This window comes from Carcharhinus amblyrhynchos, chromosome 10, assembly GCF_965287045.1.
Source record: "Carcharhinus amblyrhynchos chromosome 10, sCarAmb.v2.hapA, whole genome shotgun sequence".
Taxonomy (NCBI): Eukaryota; Metazoa; Chordata; class Chondrichthyes; order Carcharhiniformes; family Carcharhinidae; genus Carcharhinus; species Carcharhinus amblyrhynchos.
The window spans coordinates 83205087-83223845 of NC_137333.1; the positions used below are offsets into that span (position 1 = coordinate 83205087).

At 41.9% G+C, this 18759-nt stretch overlaps 1 protein-coding gene across 1 annotated transcript in view; it reads right to left on the reverse strand.

Moving 5' to 3' along the window:
• Positions 1 to 18759, reverse strand: part of LOC145349417 (short transient receptor potential channel 4-like) — a 113003-nt gene that overhangs the window by 58156 nt on the left and 36088 nt on the right. Inside the window, exon 2 of the mRNA XM_080197948.1 lies at positions 3320 to 3724. Coding sequence (XP_080054074.1) covers positions 3320 to 3697 — 378 coding nt within the window. The 5' untranslated portion in view covers positions 3698 to 3724. The remainder of the gene's footprint in view (positions 1 to 3319; positions 3725 to 18759) is intronic.

Below are 18759 nucleotides of genomic sequence, written 5' to 3' on the forward strand. Positions count from 1 at the left end.
ACTTGAAATATTGGTACCGATCAACAGGGATAGCAACCTAGAATGAAGGAAAAAAAAACAGGTTCCTCTCAGCCCCTGCTGGATTTAACAGCAGAATCTGATCAGCACTTGGAAATCCATTTCCCAGTTGCAGGTAGGCCAGGCTGCTAGGTCTGTAACAGCCAGCCATAGCTGGAGAACAGAGTGAGGGGAGGGAGAGATTGTGATGCTTTATGGGATATCTACATGAGGCTATAGAAATTAGTGAGGATGCTAGTGCCAGGGCCTTATATCAGACATTGGGAAGGGTAGATGTCATCAAAGGACGCCCAGAGAGATCAGGGGGACTACAATGAGGAAACCGTATTAATCAGTGGAAGAGTGGTGAGGATCAAGGGAAACCACTAGAGTACACTGCAAACAATGAAGGACATCGGATTGGTATTGGGCACTGAGTAAGCAATTTCAAATACTGGAGTAGTTAATAAGTTTGCTTGAGAGGGGCCCAAAGAGAAGGACCCCTGCTTTTCCCTGACCCAAAAGCAGTGCTAGAAAAGCACTTACCCTGTTTAATGCAACATTCCTTACCCCCCTTGAACTGCTGGGTTTCCTAAAGTTCAGAAAGCCTAGTCAGTCAGCATTAAACCTGGAGTAGATTAAATATGAGGCATGCAATTTCATTTAAATATTTAGAGGAGTGACTTGCCTACTGGGAGAAAGTTGGTCACCTGCCACCAGACCCCATTAAAACTGGATATCGGCAGTTTCAAGACAGGTTGGGTTCAGATTTGAGATTCTTTTCACTTCTTCTTCCCATGCAATCCAAATCCACCTGTTTTGGGTCTATATTCCCCCTGTTAATTCTGTTTTCTTTTCACAAATGTTGCCTGATTTGATGCCCACTTGACAATAAATTGAAGATTTCACAATAAAGTTTGGTGACAGTGAAATAAAGCAAATTAGACGTTGGGTGCTTTAAAGGTCAGTATGGCGCTGAAATATTGAGTTATTCCTTTCACTTTATAATTTACTGATATGATAGCACTCAGAACAAATTGTATGGTGCTGGTTGCGGCAGTGTAAAAAGAAAACAGCAGCGAAGGGAAGGAAAAGAAATGAGCCACCAGGATGATTGAGGAGGTGAAGGGATTGGTTACAATGAGTGGTTATATACATTGGGCAAATTCTTACCGGAAAAGAAATAATTGTGTGGTGATCTGATTGCTATTTTTAAGATCCTAAAGGAACAAGATAATGTTCATCATGATAAGCTATTTCAGTTTACCCACAGCTTTAGAACTAAATTCAAAATGAGTCTTTGGAAACAATGGGCTAGATTTGGCTAGCAAAATAACAGTGGGTTAAAAAGTTCACAACACTATTAATGCATACTTGGCAAGGATGAGATTGCCATGAATTAAGAATCACCACAAATTGCTGGACAATTTGTGCTGTTCCACACTTGGCCTCACAGACACTGAAGCTCATCACTAACCTCCCCCATGAGTTTCTCGGAATTGTTGCATTTGTGCCTCAAATGTGAAGTAAACTCACTGCAGAAAGTTAGTGCTACTTTTTCATGGTTTAAGAATCCTTCCAAGACAACATTTATTCTGCGTTAACTGCTCAACCTTGGAGACTGAGAAAGGGAACAACTGAAAATGTGGAGTCTCACTCCTGCATGAAGCATACTCTTCTTAAAGGTTTCATTTCAAATGTTCCTTTCTGCTTCTTTGTCTTCTCTTAACTCAATCTTTCTTCCTCTCTCTTGACATTTCCACCTACATCAAACTTGACTCAAATCCATCCTATTTCCATCTCCATTGTTCATTTGGTTTTATTCGCTGCATCTTTATATTTAATTGATCAAAATAGCTTGTTAATGTTATCATTTGCCGAAGTTTCAGATATCTCATTGATGTTGCCACACCATTATCAACTCACATGTCCAACAGTTTGCAGCACAAAGTGAATTAGAATTAAAAGGTGAGGGAAAATATCTAACTTACGACACTCACCACGAGATTCCTGTTCCAGCTAATCCTGGGCCATTATTTCAGTGAACAAGTGGCAAATCTATGGAAGAAACTCCATCGGGAGACAAGGGAACCAAATAGTATTGATTCATTCAAAAGCACATTAGCTAGGTTTAATTCAAACAATTCTATTTTTGGGGACATTACATGAAGAGTTGATATGATATATGTTAAGTGTAGCATGCTTGGAAGTTGGGGGGGTAAGTAGCAGGCCTTTGGATTTATAGGTTCCCCAAAATTTCTAGAACTGGGGGCTTTCCTCAACTCATCATTGGCTGTGTTGCAGACTAATTGCTAAAGATTGATTTCCGTGATTATTCTATTATTGCCTGTCATGTGACTATCAGATTGGTAGATGGCAAACTCAATGGAAGTTCTTTCGTTGTTCAGCAACTCCTATCTTCCTAAGATGATAAATGGACAAAATAATAAGTTTGAAGATATTCAGCAGTTTCATTTCACAGAGATAAGTGAAAAGAAGACCAGCCATACATGGGTGGCACAGTAGCACAGTGGTTAACACTGCTGCTTCACAGCTCCAGGGACCTGGGTTCAATTCCCAGCTTGGGTCTGTGTGGAGTTTGCACATTCTCTTCATGTCTGCATGGGCTTCCTCTGGGTGCTCTCGCTTCCTCCACAGTCCAAACATGTGCAGGTTAGGTTGATTGGCCATGCTAAAATTGCCCCTTAGTGTTCTGAGATGTGTCGGTTAGAAGGAGTAGTGAGTAAAATATGTAGGGATTTGGGGGTAGGGCCTGGGTGGGATTGTGGTTGGTGCAGACTTGATGTGCCAAATGGCCTCTTTCTGCACTGTAGGGATTCTATGATCAGTTTACCCGATGCCAGCAATTAATTCTTTCCAAATTGCTTGCCTGCCCTCTCCATTTTTATGTCCTCCAAATACACTGCAGCTATGCATGCAAACTTAGAAGAATTGTCATTAAAGCAATGGTCCTAAGTACTACCTATTAAAATAACTAATTACAAATCAATTACTCCTTTATTAAAATTTTAATGTTGTTCAAAATATATCACGTGTAGTTATCAAAATTTTATTTTTCCTTTGGCTGACTAATTGCTCCATTGGTCTGTATTGGGTCAGATCTCAAATATGTTGTATTATCTGTTCAACCCCATTGCATCATACACCAAGACAAATTTACCAAAGCATTTTCTGGCATAGGTTCAAAATTCTTAATATCTTAACTGTACTTTATGTGGATTAATTGCTGTTGGATAAATGGTGAATTATTAAGATTCAATTCAGATATGCCATACATGCATTTCATTTTTTGACAACTTACTTGCTTTTCTCCACTAGGTTTCTTATGAATTAATAGTAGTTCAACAGCTCCAACAACTTCCTTCCTGATGGCATGGAGAAGAGCATCTCCTACATACACGTTGAAACTCAGGAGAAGTTCAATGATTTCCAAGTTCTCATTCTCAATGCCTATGAGAAGCGCAGTCCGTCCCAGAGGGTCAATACAATTGATGTTGATTTTGAAATAAATCTCAGCTTCTTCAAGGGCTTGTTTGACACTTGCGTAATCACCTTTCTCAACAGCACTCAAGTAAGCCTTCTCTGCAGGAGAGAGTTCAGATTCTGCTCTCACAATTCGAAGAGAAATTCGGTCTCTGTACGGTGCATTGTCAGTTCTTTTGTAGTACAGCTGAGCCATTGTTCATGCCATGTCAGAGTCTTGTCTCTTAAAGAAACAGAAAGCATAAAAATAATTTTAATAAGATTATCTGATTGGGCAATCTTTGCCACAACAGTGGAAATTAATTTTAGCGGCCAAAGGAAATTAATCCTCATGTTTTTTAAACAATCATAATTCAAAAATAGTTCTTAAATTCTCTTCGCATGGAATATTACACAAATATCAGCTTTTTCAAAATATTTGTTCATGGGATGTCGGCATCACTAGCATTTAACATTCATTTCTCGTCTCAAATTGCCTTTAAGAAGATGGTGGTGTGTTGCCTTCTTGAACCGTTGCAGTCCACATGTCGTGGGAACACCCACATTGCTGCGAATGAAGAAGTTCCAGGATTTTAAGCCAGTGGCAGTGAAGAAACTGAGAAATCTAACATTCTTGCAATAAAACATACTAATATTCTCATATTTCCTTATTTCTCCAACAAGATGCACACAGCAGCAAAATAAAAGACCATTTATAGTATTTTCAATTAGTCATTTTTCTCCAAGTATGATATTCATAAATAAATATGCACGAACGTTATACTTTGCAGATAAGGAGTATTAAACAGATGAAATATGCCTCTGGAGGCTATAAAGTTGTATGAAATCTCATAAAACAACATGAACTATATTTGCAATGCCAAAAGTTAGAGTTTGCATCTTAGGATGGCTGGTGCCATGGTAGCTGCTGACAGCAGATAGAGTGTGACAGTTACAGATGTGTGGGTTCCCTGATAATCATGATGTGGATCTCTGGAAACTCGTAAATAAGTATTTCTTTAAACATTTAAAATCAACGGGGACTACAGAGGACATTTGCACTTTGCTTCTCAGGGGAAAGTGGAGTGGGGGGCTGGGGTAAACGTTAAGGCTCCTGGCCTTGGTTAGGTGAACATTAGAGGTTTAAGGGATGTGGCTCTTGTCAGTTAAGGCAACATGTTTCTGCTGTGGATTTCAGGGCCCCTATTTTTTATCATTAAAATTAAACTGGATATTTATTTCCTTTGTACCAGTACAATAATAAAACATTATTATTTGCTGAAAACAAATTATTTCAACATTTGAATCATTTCCAGTTTAAACACCGCTTCTAAAGTCATGGAAATCATACAGCATAGCAGGCAGCCATTCAGCCCATCTTATTCATGCCCACCCCAAGACACCACCACCTCCCGCCCCCCCACCCACCCCAAACAGGTGTCCTTTCTAATCTCATCTTCCTGCACACGGTCCATATTCCTGAAGCTTACAGCTTTCAAGGTGCAGATCCAGGTACTTCTTAAATGAGTTTAGGGTCCCTGCCTCCACCACCAACTTGTGTAGTGAATTCCTCTGCATAAAAAAGTTTTTCATCAAGTCCCCTCTAATCATGCTGTCATTTAGTTTGAATCCAAGGCCCCTGGTTTTTGAACACTCTGCCAAGGGAATCTGGTTGCTCCTGTCTACTCCGTCTCTACCCCTCATAATTTTGTATACCTCATTCACATCACCCTTCAGCCTTCTCTGTTTCAAGGAAAACAAGCCCAATCTCTTCAATTTCTCCTCGTAGCTACAATTATCCAGCCCTGGCGACTTCTAGTAAGTCTCTGCACTCCCCAGAATAATTACGCATGTAATATGGTAACCAGAACAGCACACAATGTTCAAGAGTGTCTTACGTAGTTCCATCATTATATCCCTACTTTTGTATTCTATCCCTTTGCCACTGAAGGAGAACATTCCATATGCCTTATTTACAACCTTATCGACCTATACTGCTCCTTCAGGATCCTGTGCACTTGCATGCCAAGATCTCTCACTTCATCTACCCTTCTCAGTATATTCCCATTTATTGTATGCTCTTTTTTGCTGTTTGATCTCCCTAAATGCATTACCTCACGCTTATCAGAGTTGAACTCCATCTGCCACTTTCCTACCCATTCCACTAACCTATGGATGTCATTTTGGAACTTACAGCTATCCTCTACACTATCCACTACAAGGTCAATTTTGGTGTAGTCTGCAAATTTCCCAATCGTGCCCCCTCATGTTCAAGTCCAAATCATTAATATATAAAACAAACAACAGGGGTTCCAAGACCGAACTCTGCAGAACACCACCTGAAACAACTTTCCATTCACAAGGCCAACTATCAACCATTATCCTTTGTTTCCTGTTACTAAGCCAACATTGGATCTAATTTGCTACACAGCTCTATATCTCATGGGCTTTTACTTTTTCAACCAGTCTGCCATGTGGGACCTTGTCAAATTTGTAAAATCCATGTAGACAACATCCACCGCACTACCTTCATTGATCCTCCTTGTCACTTCCTCAAAGAATTCAGTCAAAGTCGTAAGGCATAATCTTCCCTTAACCAAGTCATGCTGACTATCCCTGAGTAGTTCATGCCTTTCAAAATAACAGCTTATCCTATCTCTCAGATTGATTCTAATAATTTGCCAATCACTGAAGTAAGATTAACTGGCATATAATTGTTTGACGTTTCCTTTGTACCCTTTTTAAAACAACTGAACCCCATTTGCATTCCTCCAGCATTTCCTCTATGTCTACTGAAGATTAGAAAATAATCCTCAGGGCATCTGCTATTTCCTCCCTGACTTCCTTCAACATCTGAGGGAACAATCCATCTGGCCCTGGTGACATTTTCACTTTCAAAGATTCTAACTCCTCTCAGACTTCCTTTCTCGTAATGATTATTTTATCCAATATTTCACACTCTTGGATTATGATATCCACATCATCCCTTTCCTTTGTGAATTCGGGGACAAAATATTAATTTGAAACTCTTCCCATATACTCTGCATCTTCACACAAGTTTCCTTTTTCATCTCTGATAGGTCCTACTTTTTCCTTAATTATTCTTTTGCTCTTTATATACTGGCAAACATCTTCCAGCTTTCATTAATCTTGTTTGCTAATATTTTTTCATTTTTTTACTTGATCCCTGTACCTTCTATATTCCTCTAGGCTATCTGCAGTGATGAGTTTTTGTGAATATAGTAAGTTTTTTTTCCTGTTTAATCTTCCCCTGTATTTTTCTAGACAATCATACGGGTCTAGATTTGGCAGTACTATTCATATTTTGGGAGAGAACATGTCTGCTTTGTTCCCGAAGGACCTCATTCATTAGCGTTTTCCATTGTTTACCAATGATTTATCCATTAGCATACTTGTCCAGTCCACATCACTTCTTAGTTTTGTAAAAGTTGTCTTCCCCAGTTTAAAACTTTTATTCCCAAATTATCTCTATCCTTTTCCATAACAATACTAAATCTAACAGAACTGTGATCACAATTCCCAATATGGTTACTCACTCTCACTTATCCCACCTTCATTTTGTGATGTTGGTGTACCTTTAAGAAAGTTGTTTTTTTTTCAAGCATAATTTCTGCAGCTCACAGCTTCAGTGATTTCATTGTTGTTGTTGGTCTGACTGCAATGAGTCCTTTTTATTGCTACATCAATAGCTTAAGTCGGGGCTGTGTTTACTCTGGGATTAGTTTTACCATTCTGCATTGTTAGGAGAAAAGGTCATGTGTTTTTGGATAGTTTCTTTTCCTTTCCAGTGAGTTTAAGGTTTCAGTTTTGAGAGTTCTAAGCCTGGCAGCTTAGTTATCTCGTTTTAGCAGAGGCATCAAGCAAGAAAGAAGCTGAAGTCTCTGTCTCCCTATTCTATCTAGAAATTCTGCTTCTTGTCTCAAGGCAACGTTTTGCCTTCCGGAAGGAAAGCACAGCCTTCGAAAAGACTCAATTCCAATCAAGTGAGATTTAATCTATGCTGTGTTAAGCCTGTGAAAATGGTTTTGTCCATGAAAGGTTTTGGTTTGTTGGAATATCTTTAATATTCAATTAAGGGTTAATACATCATTGTGGTTGTTTTCTTTTTGTTTGTAATTGATAAGAGTTCTTACTAATTTCTTACTACACATGGTTATTATATTCTAAAGTAAACTTTGTTTGATAAAAGCTTCCTAGTGGGCTGTTGAATCATACCTGAAGTGGAACACATCATGCTCAGCCTAACCAAATTCAACCCAAAAAATCTTATGGCTCGGGCAGTCTCCATAAAGAACTTTGGAGTTTCTGCCCTGACCCATAACAATTCCTAAAGACTAGATTCAGAATTGCATCTACACTCTTTAGGCTTGTCACGTACTGTTTAAAAGAAATCCTAGATATAGTACATGAATTCCCCACCCTCAGTGCCTCTCATATTGTAACTAAAATTATCCTCAAGACTATTACTGGGCTGTTATACAGACTTCAATAGATTTATCCAGGCTTCAGAACACTAATAATAAATTCTGCAGCATTTCTTATAAAGAGGCTAATGTGTTTTCATCCTCTGTTTGTGGGAACTTTAATTGTGCCATGACTATTCTGATCACCAATCAGCCATCCTAATACACAGTGTCATGTGAGCTGATACAGTAGATTGTTGCATGATGGCAGTTTAATGACAGATTCCTGAATGTCAGGCATTGACATAAAGTATCAGATGATTGACATTACCCACTAGCTGCAGATCACCAGAATGAAAGCCTTTCCTGTTCACAAAATGTAATGGGTTGTCATGTGAGGCTTTGAGTGACAAATTGTTCAATCAATTGCTCTTTGCAGTCTTAGAAAAGAAAACTCTCTGGTTCCACTGGGAAGCTATGAACAATGCAGCTATAGAAACAGTCAACATCTTGATGCCGTGGGAAGCTGCTGTTTCACTACTCTGGTAGGGTCACTCAACATTACTACAGAAATATGCAACTGCAAAGAAACTAATGGCAGTGGATTTTCAACTCTTCGGGACAATGCTGCTCATCTGATGAAAGTCGGCTATAGGTATTTATCAGTTGATATTTAATAATGGTGACATGGTGGCACAGTGGTTAGTCCTCACAGCACCAGGGATCCAGGTTTGATTCCGGGCTTGGACTACTGAGTGTGTGGAGACTACACATTCTCTCCGTGTCTACATGGGTTTCTTCTGGGTGCTCCGGTTTCCTCCCACAGTCCGAAAGACATGCTGGTTAGATAGATTGGCCATCTTAAATTCTCCTTCAGTGTAGCTGAATAGGCATCAGAGTGTGGCAACTAGGGGGTTTTCACAGTAACTTAATTGCAGTGTTATTATGTAATGAGGGACCTTGCAGTGAAGGATCCTCTTGGGGAGAGTGATCATTGTATGGTGGAGTTTCTGGTGCAGATGGAGGAGGAGAAAGTGGGTTTCTGGACACGCGTCCTTTGTTTGAACAGAGGGGAGTACGGTAGGATGACAGAAGAATTGGTGAATGTGGACTGGGGGAGCGCATTGGAAGGTAGATCTACTGAGGAGCAGTGGAGGATCTTTAAGGAGATCTTTCTTGGTGCTCAGCAGAAATTTATTCCGATGGTCAAAAAGGACCGTAGGAGGAGAGGTAATAAGCCGTGGATAACGAAGGAGGTGAAGGAAAGTGTTAAATTAAAAGCGGAGGTGTTTAGAGTAGCTAAGAGTAGTGGGCGAGAAGAGGATTGGGAGAGGTTTAAATGTCAACAAAGATTGACAAAGAATTTGACAAAGAAAGGTAGGAGAAACTATGAAGCTGGGCTAGCGCTTAATATAAAAAGGGATAGCAAGAGTTTTTATAAATATATAAAAAGGAAGAGGCTGGCTAGGGTGAACGTTGGACCCTTAGAGGATGAGAAGGGGGACTTAGTGGTAGGGGATGGGGAAATGGCTGAGGTCTTGAATAACTTTTTTGTTTCGGTCTTCACGGAGGAGGACGTGAATAATTTGCCGGGTGTTAGAGATGGAAAGGCGGTAGGACTGGAGGGTCTCAATTACATTATTGTTACTAGAGAGGCGGTGCTCAACAGACTGGAGGGGCTGATTGTGGACAAGTCCCCAGGACCGGATGGAATGCATCTGAGGGTTCTGAAAGAAATGGCGGAGGTGATAGTGGATGCCTTGGTGGTTATTTTCCAAATGTCGCTGGATTCCAGGGAAGTGCCGGAAGATTGGAAAGCGGTAATGTTACGCCGTTGTTTAAGAAGGGTGCCAGGCAAAAGGCAGGGAATTATAGGCCGGTTAGTTTAACGTCTGTTGTAGGTAAAATGTTAGAATCTGTCATCAAGGAGGAAATAGCGAGGCATCTTGAGGGGAATTGCTTGATAGAGCAGACGCAGCACGGTTTCGTTAAGGGGAAGTCGTGTCTGACAAATTTACTGGAGTTCTATGAGGATGTGTCTAGGGCGGTCGATAGAGGAGAGCCGGAGGATGTGGTCTTTCTTGATTTTCAGAAGGCGTTTGACAAGGTACCTCACAAGAGGTTATTGCAGAAGGTAAGGGGGCATGGAGTTGGGGGTAGGGTGTTAGCGTGGATAGAGGATTGGTTGTCAAATAGGAGGCAGAGAGTGGGGGTCAATGGGTGCTATTCGGATTGGCGGTTGGTGACTAGTGGAGTGCCCCAGGGGTCGGTTCTGGGGCCTCAGCTATTTACCATTTATATAGATGATCTGGAGGAGGGAACCGAGTGTATGGTGTCGAAATTTGCTGATGACACCAAGATTGGTGGAACGGCAAATTGCGCAGAGGGTGTGGAGAGTCTGCAGAAGGATCTAGATAGGCTGGGTGAATGGGCCAGGAAATGGCAAATGGAATTTAATGTTGGCAAGTGCGAGGTGGTTCACTTTGGTAGGAATAATGGTAGGAAGGATTATTACTTACGTGGCGAAAAACTGCAGCAGGTGACGGTGCAGAGGGACCTCGGGGTCCTTGTGCATGAGTCGCAAAAACCCAGCTTGCAAGTGCAGCAGGTGGTCAGGGAGGCGAATGGGATGCTGGCCTTCATAGCGAGGGGGATTGAATATAAAAGTAGGGAGGTCTTGCTGCGGCTATATAGGGCATTGGTGAGGCCGCAGCTGGAGTACTGTGTGCAGTTTTGGGCGCCGTACTTACGCAAGGATATTTTGGCCTTGGAGGGAGTGCAGAGGAGGTTTACTAGGCTGATGCCGGAGTTGAGGGGGTTGAGCTATGAGGACAGGCTGAATAAACTAGGCTTGTACTCGTTAGAGTTTAGAAGAATGAGGGGCATCTCATTGAGACATATAAGATGATGAATGGGATGGATAGGATAGAGGTGGAGAGACTCTTCCCGCTCAAAAAAGACAGTAGGACTAGGGGGCATAGCCTCAAGATAAAGGGGGGACAGTTTAGAACGGAGTTGAGGAGGAACTTCTTCACTCAAAGGGTGGTGAATCTCTGGAATTCTCTGCCCGTTGAAGTGGTGGAGGCTACCTCGCTAAATATTTTTAAGACGCGGGTTGATGGGTTTTTGATAAGAGAGGGGATTAAGGGTTATGGGGAGAGGGCGGGAATGTGGAACTGAGCCACGACAGATCAGCCATGATCTTATTGAATGGCGGGGCAGGCTCGAAGGGCTAGTTGGCCTACTCCTGCTCCTATTTCTTATGTTCTTATGTTCTGACAGCAAGGCTTCTTGCTTCTTAGAATTGAGAATCTGCTGTTGATGGCTTGACCAGAGTTTCTCCCTGGTGTTCTGGGAAGCTGTTCTAACTCCAACTCTAACTTGTTTGTGTGTGCCTCAAGAGAGCTGCAACATTCATCCAAAGGACTCAGTTCCAGTATCACGTGAACATTAGTCTTTGCTGTGGAAAAGGTTTTGTGAAGCAAAATTTTGTTTGATTGGAACATTTTAGATATATTTATTTGGGGTTATACATTATCTTGGTTGTTTGGTTTTTTTGTTTGTAATTGATAAAAAGTTATTGCGAATTTTCTTTTATATATTAAATATATTCTTAAATAAATTTTGGTTAAAGCTCCCTGGTGAGTCATTTGAATCATACCTGATGTGAGACATACGATGCATTTCCTAGCCAAATTCAAAGTGCAAAACTTATCATCCAGGTATGCTTCATAAAACACCTTAGAGTTTCTGACCTGAATTATAACACTCTCAACATCCTGGTGGGGGGTGGGGGGTTACCATTGGTTTGAAACTGAATCGGACTCGCCAGATAATTACTGTGGTCATGAGAGCAGGTCATCCTATGGATATCACTCATCTCCTAACTCACCAAAGCCTGTCCACCATCTACAAGGCACAAATCAGAAGCATGAGAAAACACTGTCCACTTGCCTCAATGAATGCATGTCCAACAACACTGAAGAAACTGTACACAATCCACAAGAAAGCAGTTCATTTAATTGGCATTCCATTCACTACAAGAACATTCACCCTGCATCATGGATTCTCTGTGCTCACATTGTGTAAAATCCACAAGATGGGCCTTGGCAATTCACCAAGGCTCCTTCGACAATACCTTCCAAGCCCTCTAAAATAAGGGCAAGGGCAGCAGATGTAATGGGAATACTATCATCTGCAAATTCCCCTCCAAGCCATCCACCATCCAGGCTTGGAACTATATTGTCATTCCTTCACTGTGGCTTGGTCAGAATCCTGGAACTCCCTTTCTATCAGCACTGTGAGTTTTGCTGCAAAACATGGGGGCGCTGGGGGAGGGGGGCGGAAATTTTCCCATCCTGCCCACCACGAGAATCGTAGCAGGAGGGGGGCGGACTATGCAAAGATCTGTTGACCTCAAGCGGGATTTTCCAGTTTTGGGGTGAGCGCAGTAAGAAAATCTGGCCCATGGGCTGCAGTGGTTCAATAAGGCTGCTTACTACCACCTTCTCAAGGACAATTAGTGATGGGGAGTTAATATTGGTCTCGCCAGTGATGACCACACCCCATGAAGAAATGAAAAATACCAAAATTAGAATTAAAGTCATAAAATACTCACTTTCAGAAAATTTAAAATCTTTTTATATTTTTATACCAGCAACTACACTATAACTTGGGTGGCACAGTAGCACAGTGGTTAGCACTGCTGCTTCACAGCTCCAGGGACCTGGGTTCGAATCCTCGCTCAGGTCACTATCTGTGTAAAGTTTTCACATTCTCCCTGTGTCTGCATGGGTTTTCTCCGGGTGCTCCAGTTTTCTCCCACAGTCCAAAGATGTGCAGGCTAGGTTGATTGGCCATTTTAAATTGCCCATTAGTGTCCCAGGATGCATAGGTTAGAGGGATTAGTGGGTAAATATGTAGGGATATGGGGATAGGGCCTGGATGGGATTGTGGTTGGTGCAGAATCGATGGGCTGAATGGCCTCTTTCTGCACTGTATGATTCTATGAACTTGTAACATCCACTATCATCTTCTCCTGTCATAGCTTTTTTTTAACATTGTTTCTTCTTTCATGTCTTTCTTTATTTATATGATCTAAATTCTCAGTATAACTGAAAAAGGTGAGAAACATTTCCCAAAAATATCTCTTGTGACCTCCTGCAGGATAGATGTCAAGGATTACCACGTAACTCATCCTATTTAATTTTCTCTGAGCTATGTTCATGGATGGAGTTTGTTTTTCATGCAGCCCACAATTATTTTAGTCTCTGAAATACTGGGCTGAATTTTCTGGCGATGACAGTGAGCTGAAAGTGGGAGGCAAGACCATACGTTGCATCTTGCTGACAGCAGCCATTTAGGTGACTGGTGTTGGGGCTGCTGTCCAATTAGAACAGTGGTCTACCCCTAAGACTTGCCAATCTATTCAGAGGGCTAGCAGCTGAGCCACATCACTGGGTGGAGTGGTTAGTGATAAGGCTGTAACTGTAGGGATAGCTGGGGCCAGGGGTAACTTGCGTTGAGGACAGAAGTGATCAGTTGTGAGTAGGGGGAGCGGGGGGCAGGGGTTGCTGAGTAGCAGGGTTGGCCATTGTTGCCTTGGTGCTCCTTTGTGGACCATGGAATACTTCTGCATGAACGTACCAATCATACACAGACTGGTGAATAATATGAAATAACGTGCATTCTTTATTTGAAGATAAGTCTGGGCACAGACAATGTTGACTGGAAGGCCATAAGGTACATGGCTGGTCTCGACCACTGCTGTTCACAGGCTGACTAACAAGTCATTGGACCACCACATCCTATCATGTTGAAGTGGGTATTGATTGACTCTCGTTTACGATACGCTCCTTTAAAGTTATATGCACATCAGATCACCACCGCCACTATCCCTGCAGTCCCCTCTGTGAGGATGCCAGATTTCACTGGGTGGTCTCTCCACATGCTGCAGGGTCCCTTCAAATGGGAAAAATGACCCCCCAGAGGTAGAAAGTGGCTCCTAATTGGCCAATTAATAGGGGCTGACAGTTAACTTTCCTGTCACTGGCAAAACAACATGGGATGGAAGGTTTCAGAGAATTCCCATGATTTCTCATGTCACTTTACAAGCTCTTCCACCTCCCAGCCAACCGTTAAAGAGCCCAGACAATTCCAGTCAAAGTGTTCAGTTGCTATGGGTTAAATTCCACAGTGTTGCTTCCAGCAAGAAAATCACCATATTTCTCTCCAGAGAAACAGGGGGTGATCTTATCAAAGAAATTCTAAGTGCTGAATGAGTAGGAAAATGGGAGGAATTACACTGTTTTTTTGGGCAAATTCCCAGACAGAATCGAACGGCACATAAAAAATGAAGTCATGATGTGATTCTCACCAGTAGGGGAATGGACACAGCCTATTCACACCAGGAAGCTGGCTGCTGAGCCTTAAGAGTGCCATTGCGCAGGCATCCCGATCTCTCAGTGCACTGTATATCTGCTGCCACATACCCCTCGCCTCCCCCCCCCCCGCCCATTAACCCCTTCTCCTGGATATTGGCCCCCAGGCATTGCTCCCTCTCCCTGATTGCTCTCCTGAATATTGCTCCCCCCTCACTTTTTGATCCCACCCCTCCCTGATCATTGGTCCCTTCTCCTCCCCCACAGTTTGAGCCTGCACCCACCTCCCCCCGCCTCCCCAACCCCACAATGGCCATCGACAGCATCCCCAGCTCCTCCATCATTGCTAGTCACTACCACATCTAAATGAATCTCCCCGCCATGAGGCTTTCATTGGGGCATAGTTTGGCACTGCCGGGTTGGCTTTGCCTCTTGGCACAGGTTGGCACTGCTATGTTGTCTGTGTGAATGTGTTGCAGATTGTGCCAATGTAGCATTACATTGATGGAGTGTCAGTGTGAGACATGGGGCCAATCAGGCATGTCACAGTTAGGGCAAAGTGCAATCAAATGTAGAAAAATCTTAAATTTCCCTGTTAATGACAGTAAACTCCAAAATATTGCAGCTAACAAGACAAACAAAATCTGGAATTGTAATGAAATCCAGGCTGTTAATGGCCACAATAACAGGTTTTAAAGTATGATGACACTTTTCAAATGCCTTTAATCCACTTAATTTCCCAGTGCTCATATATCATGTCTTCTGCCTCCACACACCGTGACATCTATCCTGACCTCTTTGACTTGCCTGTGTAATACCTGACAGCAGCATTAACCTCTCTCATAACCTCTTCGTTCTATCATCAATAGCAGCTTCTTTTAACACCCACCAGCCATTTAATGTTCATGTTGCCTCTTCTTTACATACAATGCACTGCATCTAGTAATTATATAATCCTGTCAAATCTGCAGTTTCTTCATCAGGAATACTGCCTTCCTTATGGTTTCCTACTGTATAATTTTTGCACCAGTCTTGGGTCTTAGTAACCTTTTGGTACATAAGAAAAATAATGTCAACATAAAATAAGTACTACTTGCATTTATACACATAATGGGCCTGATTTTACCATTGCATTGTGCCCGTTTTCGGGCGCGATGATTTGGTAAAGTTGGGCGTGAGGCGAGTGGTGCGCTCCGCACGCGCCCCTACGCCGGTTCCCCCTTAGGTCTGAAAATGGCCACGATCGGGACTGCGCCCAAAATAGGCATGATGGCCATTTAAATGCATTTGCACGCATTTAAACTGACCTAACGGGCTGCACGCCCATGCTCCATTGTAGTCCGATTCAGTTAGTGAGGAGGTAGGTACCTAGCATCCCTACTTGAGATTGGTGGAATGGGGGTGTGGGTCCGCTGCCACTCTGCCTGAAATCAGTGGGGGAGGGGGAGGTGATGCAACTTTGCCTGAGGTCAGTTGGGGGGGGTGGGGGGGGGGTCCACTACCACTCTGTCTGAGATTGATGGGGGGGGGAGGAGGGCTGTGATTGGTCTGGGTGGCAAGGGTGTTGGGGGGATAAGGAGGTGGCACTATCTGGCCCAGGAGGGATGTGGCAGTGGAGCAGCATTCTATCATTCTTTTTCTGCGCATGTGCAGTTGGAGGCGCCGATCGGAGCTGCAGGATTTTGGGTGTGTTAAGCCCCACCCATAGGCTTCTGCAGTGCCCTTTGGAATTGCTGATAGTTTTGCGTATGGGAGCGCCTGAGAACAGGACTTAAAATCAGATCTGAAACGCTCCCAGTTTCAAGTCTGCCCAGCAATTCGAATCAAAATGATAAAATTGGGCCCAACATCTCAAAGTCTTTTACAGGGACTGTTAAATTTGAAAAAATGCACATCTATAAATAGATGTACACTAATACGTTCTATTATCAATAGATATGTGTAGCAAAAGGGGCAACAATCCAACCATTCCTAGTCCTGGGACGGACCAGAATCTGACCACTCCTGATACAACTGCTGTAATTCGCAGGCTGAAAGCACCTGATCTGCATATTGTATTGTATTTTCTTCCCTTGGGGCTTCACCATCACCAACACAAGCACCAACACTCACAGCCAAAATGTTTAAAGTATGTATTATTATTCTGTAATTAAAAAAACTTTTTTCATACATTCATAAACATTGAAGTAGAATAAAGGTGAATGAAAATTAATTCACTATGCCAGAATATAAATGTCAAAAGTACTGTGCCCACAATTGGTCAAAGATCGATCAATGAATGATTTAATTTGCAAAAGATCAGCAGACCAGGGGTCAGTTGCTCTCTTCACTCCAAAAAATGGCTTAAATGAGGGCTAGCTCTGAGTATAGTTAACAATATTTTAATGTATTAATTCAGGGAATGTGGGCACCACTAGTTAGCTATCGCCTATGCCTGATTGCCCTTGAAAATTCTATGGGGAACATGTGCTTTTTGGTAGAGCAGTTATTTTAACATGGGATGTGATACAACAGATGCTCAGCAGCTAAGCCAATCATGTTTCCCTTGTAATAATACTGTACGGTCACTGTACATTAGCAACCACATTAAAGGACAAGCCTAGATTATTCAACTGAACACCTAAAATGAAAGGGGTGACAGCAACATTAAGATCATGTAGATTAGAAAATTCATGTTACAGAAACTAGTTATCACTAAGGAAAATTATTCAAAATACATCAAAGAGAATATCATGAATCCTCGAGTCCTCTTACCACTTTACGATTTTAATAGCACAGCATATTAAATTTGAAGAATCCTAGAAGCAAAAGACAGTAAAAATGGGGAAGTATTACTATTCCAAACTGGTCTTGTAAACCTTAAAATGGAATGCCAGTAAAAACTGGGAAATAAGAATACTAGCCTGGAGCATCTTTTTTCCTATTGGGAGGGAGGTAATAGTGAAAAGCATTGAACCCATAAACTGAGTATGTTTGGCAGAGGAGAAAAGGGAGGAGTGTTAATGCAATATCATGTATCTCATACACCTCGGATGAAAAAAGTTGTATTATTTCAGGATATGGATAAGCAGTGAAGCACACTTGTTTTGAAATTCTCTACAACAGTAAGTAGCCACAGCTACAGACTTCAGCACAAATAATGAGACACCAACAATTGGACAGAAGCATTGCTTTTCTTTGCTGTTCTACATGAAATTCTATGAAGGAAAGTGAAGCAGGTTATGGAGCTGATAGTTATTTTTGAAGTGGTTTTGCAGGCAGTCCCGCAAAGGTGACTGAGTCCTTTTCTATGGCTTTTGGCCAACTTTCAGTGACGAGCAGAGCCATAGCAGCTTAGAGGAAAATGGCTGGATGGGTGAATGCATTGCCAATCCAGAGACCTCAGCATAAATCTAGACTGATGCTTAATGAAAACTGAAGGAATACTTCACTTTCAGAGATGCTATTTTGCGGATTAAATGTGAACCAGATTCACCCCTCAAAAGTAAAACATCCTAATGAACCTTTTGAAGTACAGCAAGTGAGTTTTCTTAGTACCCTGGCCAACATATTTCTGAATCAAAGTGGTTTCAAAAGACAAATTACCTGGCCATTTACTTAATTGCTGATAATGGAAATTTGTTGTGCATTAATTGTCATGACAATCTACATTACAACAGTAACTGCACTTCAGAAGTACTTCATTGTCCATGAAGTATTTTGGAGCATCCTGATTCTATGAAAGAATATACTTTTGTAAAGTGCCTACTTTCCTTTACTTTCTTTCAAAGTGCTGCCGTCCAATGCATCTTAATAGCACTTGTGACAGATCCTTATTGTAGCACAGATGAACAAATCCAACACTCTAACCAATGCTCACACATTTTTCAAATGCCTATCTCTTCCAGGACATTCTGCATTACTAATAGGACAAAGCTTTTGCCTGCTTTTGCTAAGAGTGGCTTCAAGTACTTTGTTGGCTAAGCAGCACTTTGGGATGCGCTGAGGCCATGAAAGTGTTATATAGATGTGTTTTTTCTCTTAGCAAGTACCATTTGACAATCACACTATCTAAACCAGCTCCTGGATAATGCATGTTCACACAGTCACATAGAGTGCACGCTGGCCAAAGCACTCAGCTTTATCACATCTTTTCACATATTCCTCATAATGATCCTGTTTCATGTACTCGCCATAGAAGGTCACATGCAACTGGCACCAATATCTGCAGATAGAAGGGTTAGTCCAACACTGCAAGGAGAAGGCCTTTGAAATTTTCAAGGTGGAAGTAATTGAGGAACAGAGGGTGGGGAAGGCGGCTGATCTCTACAAGCTATTGATTAGTATAATCTTTTCCTTTTCATTCATTTCTTTTTAGTCCGTCACTCATTCCATCCTTCAACAACTTACATTTATACACACGACAAATTGTACCTATGCAAGGCTCTGCTTCAAGCCCGTTTTATTGCCAGCATCCCAACTTATCCTCTTTTGCT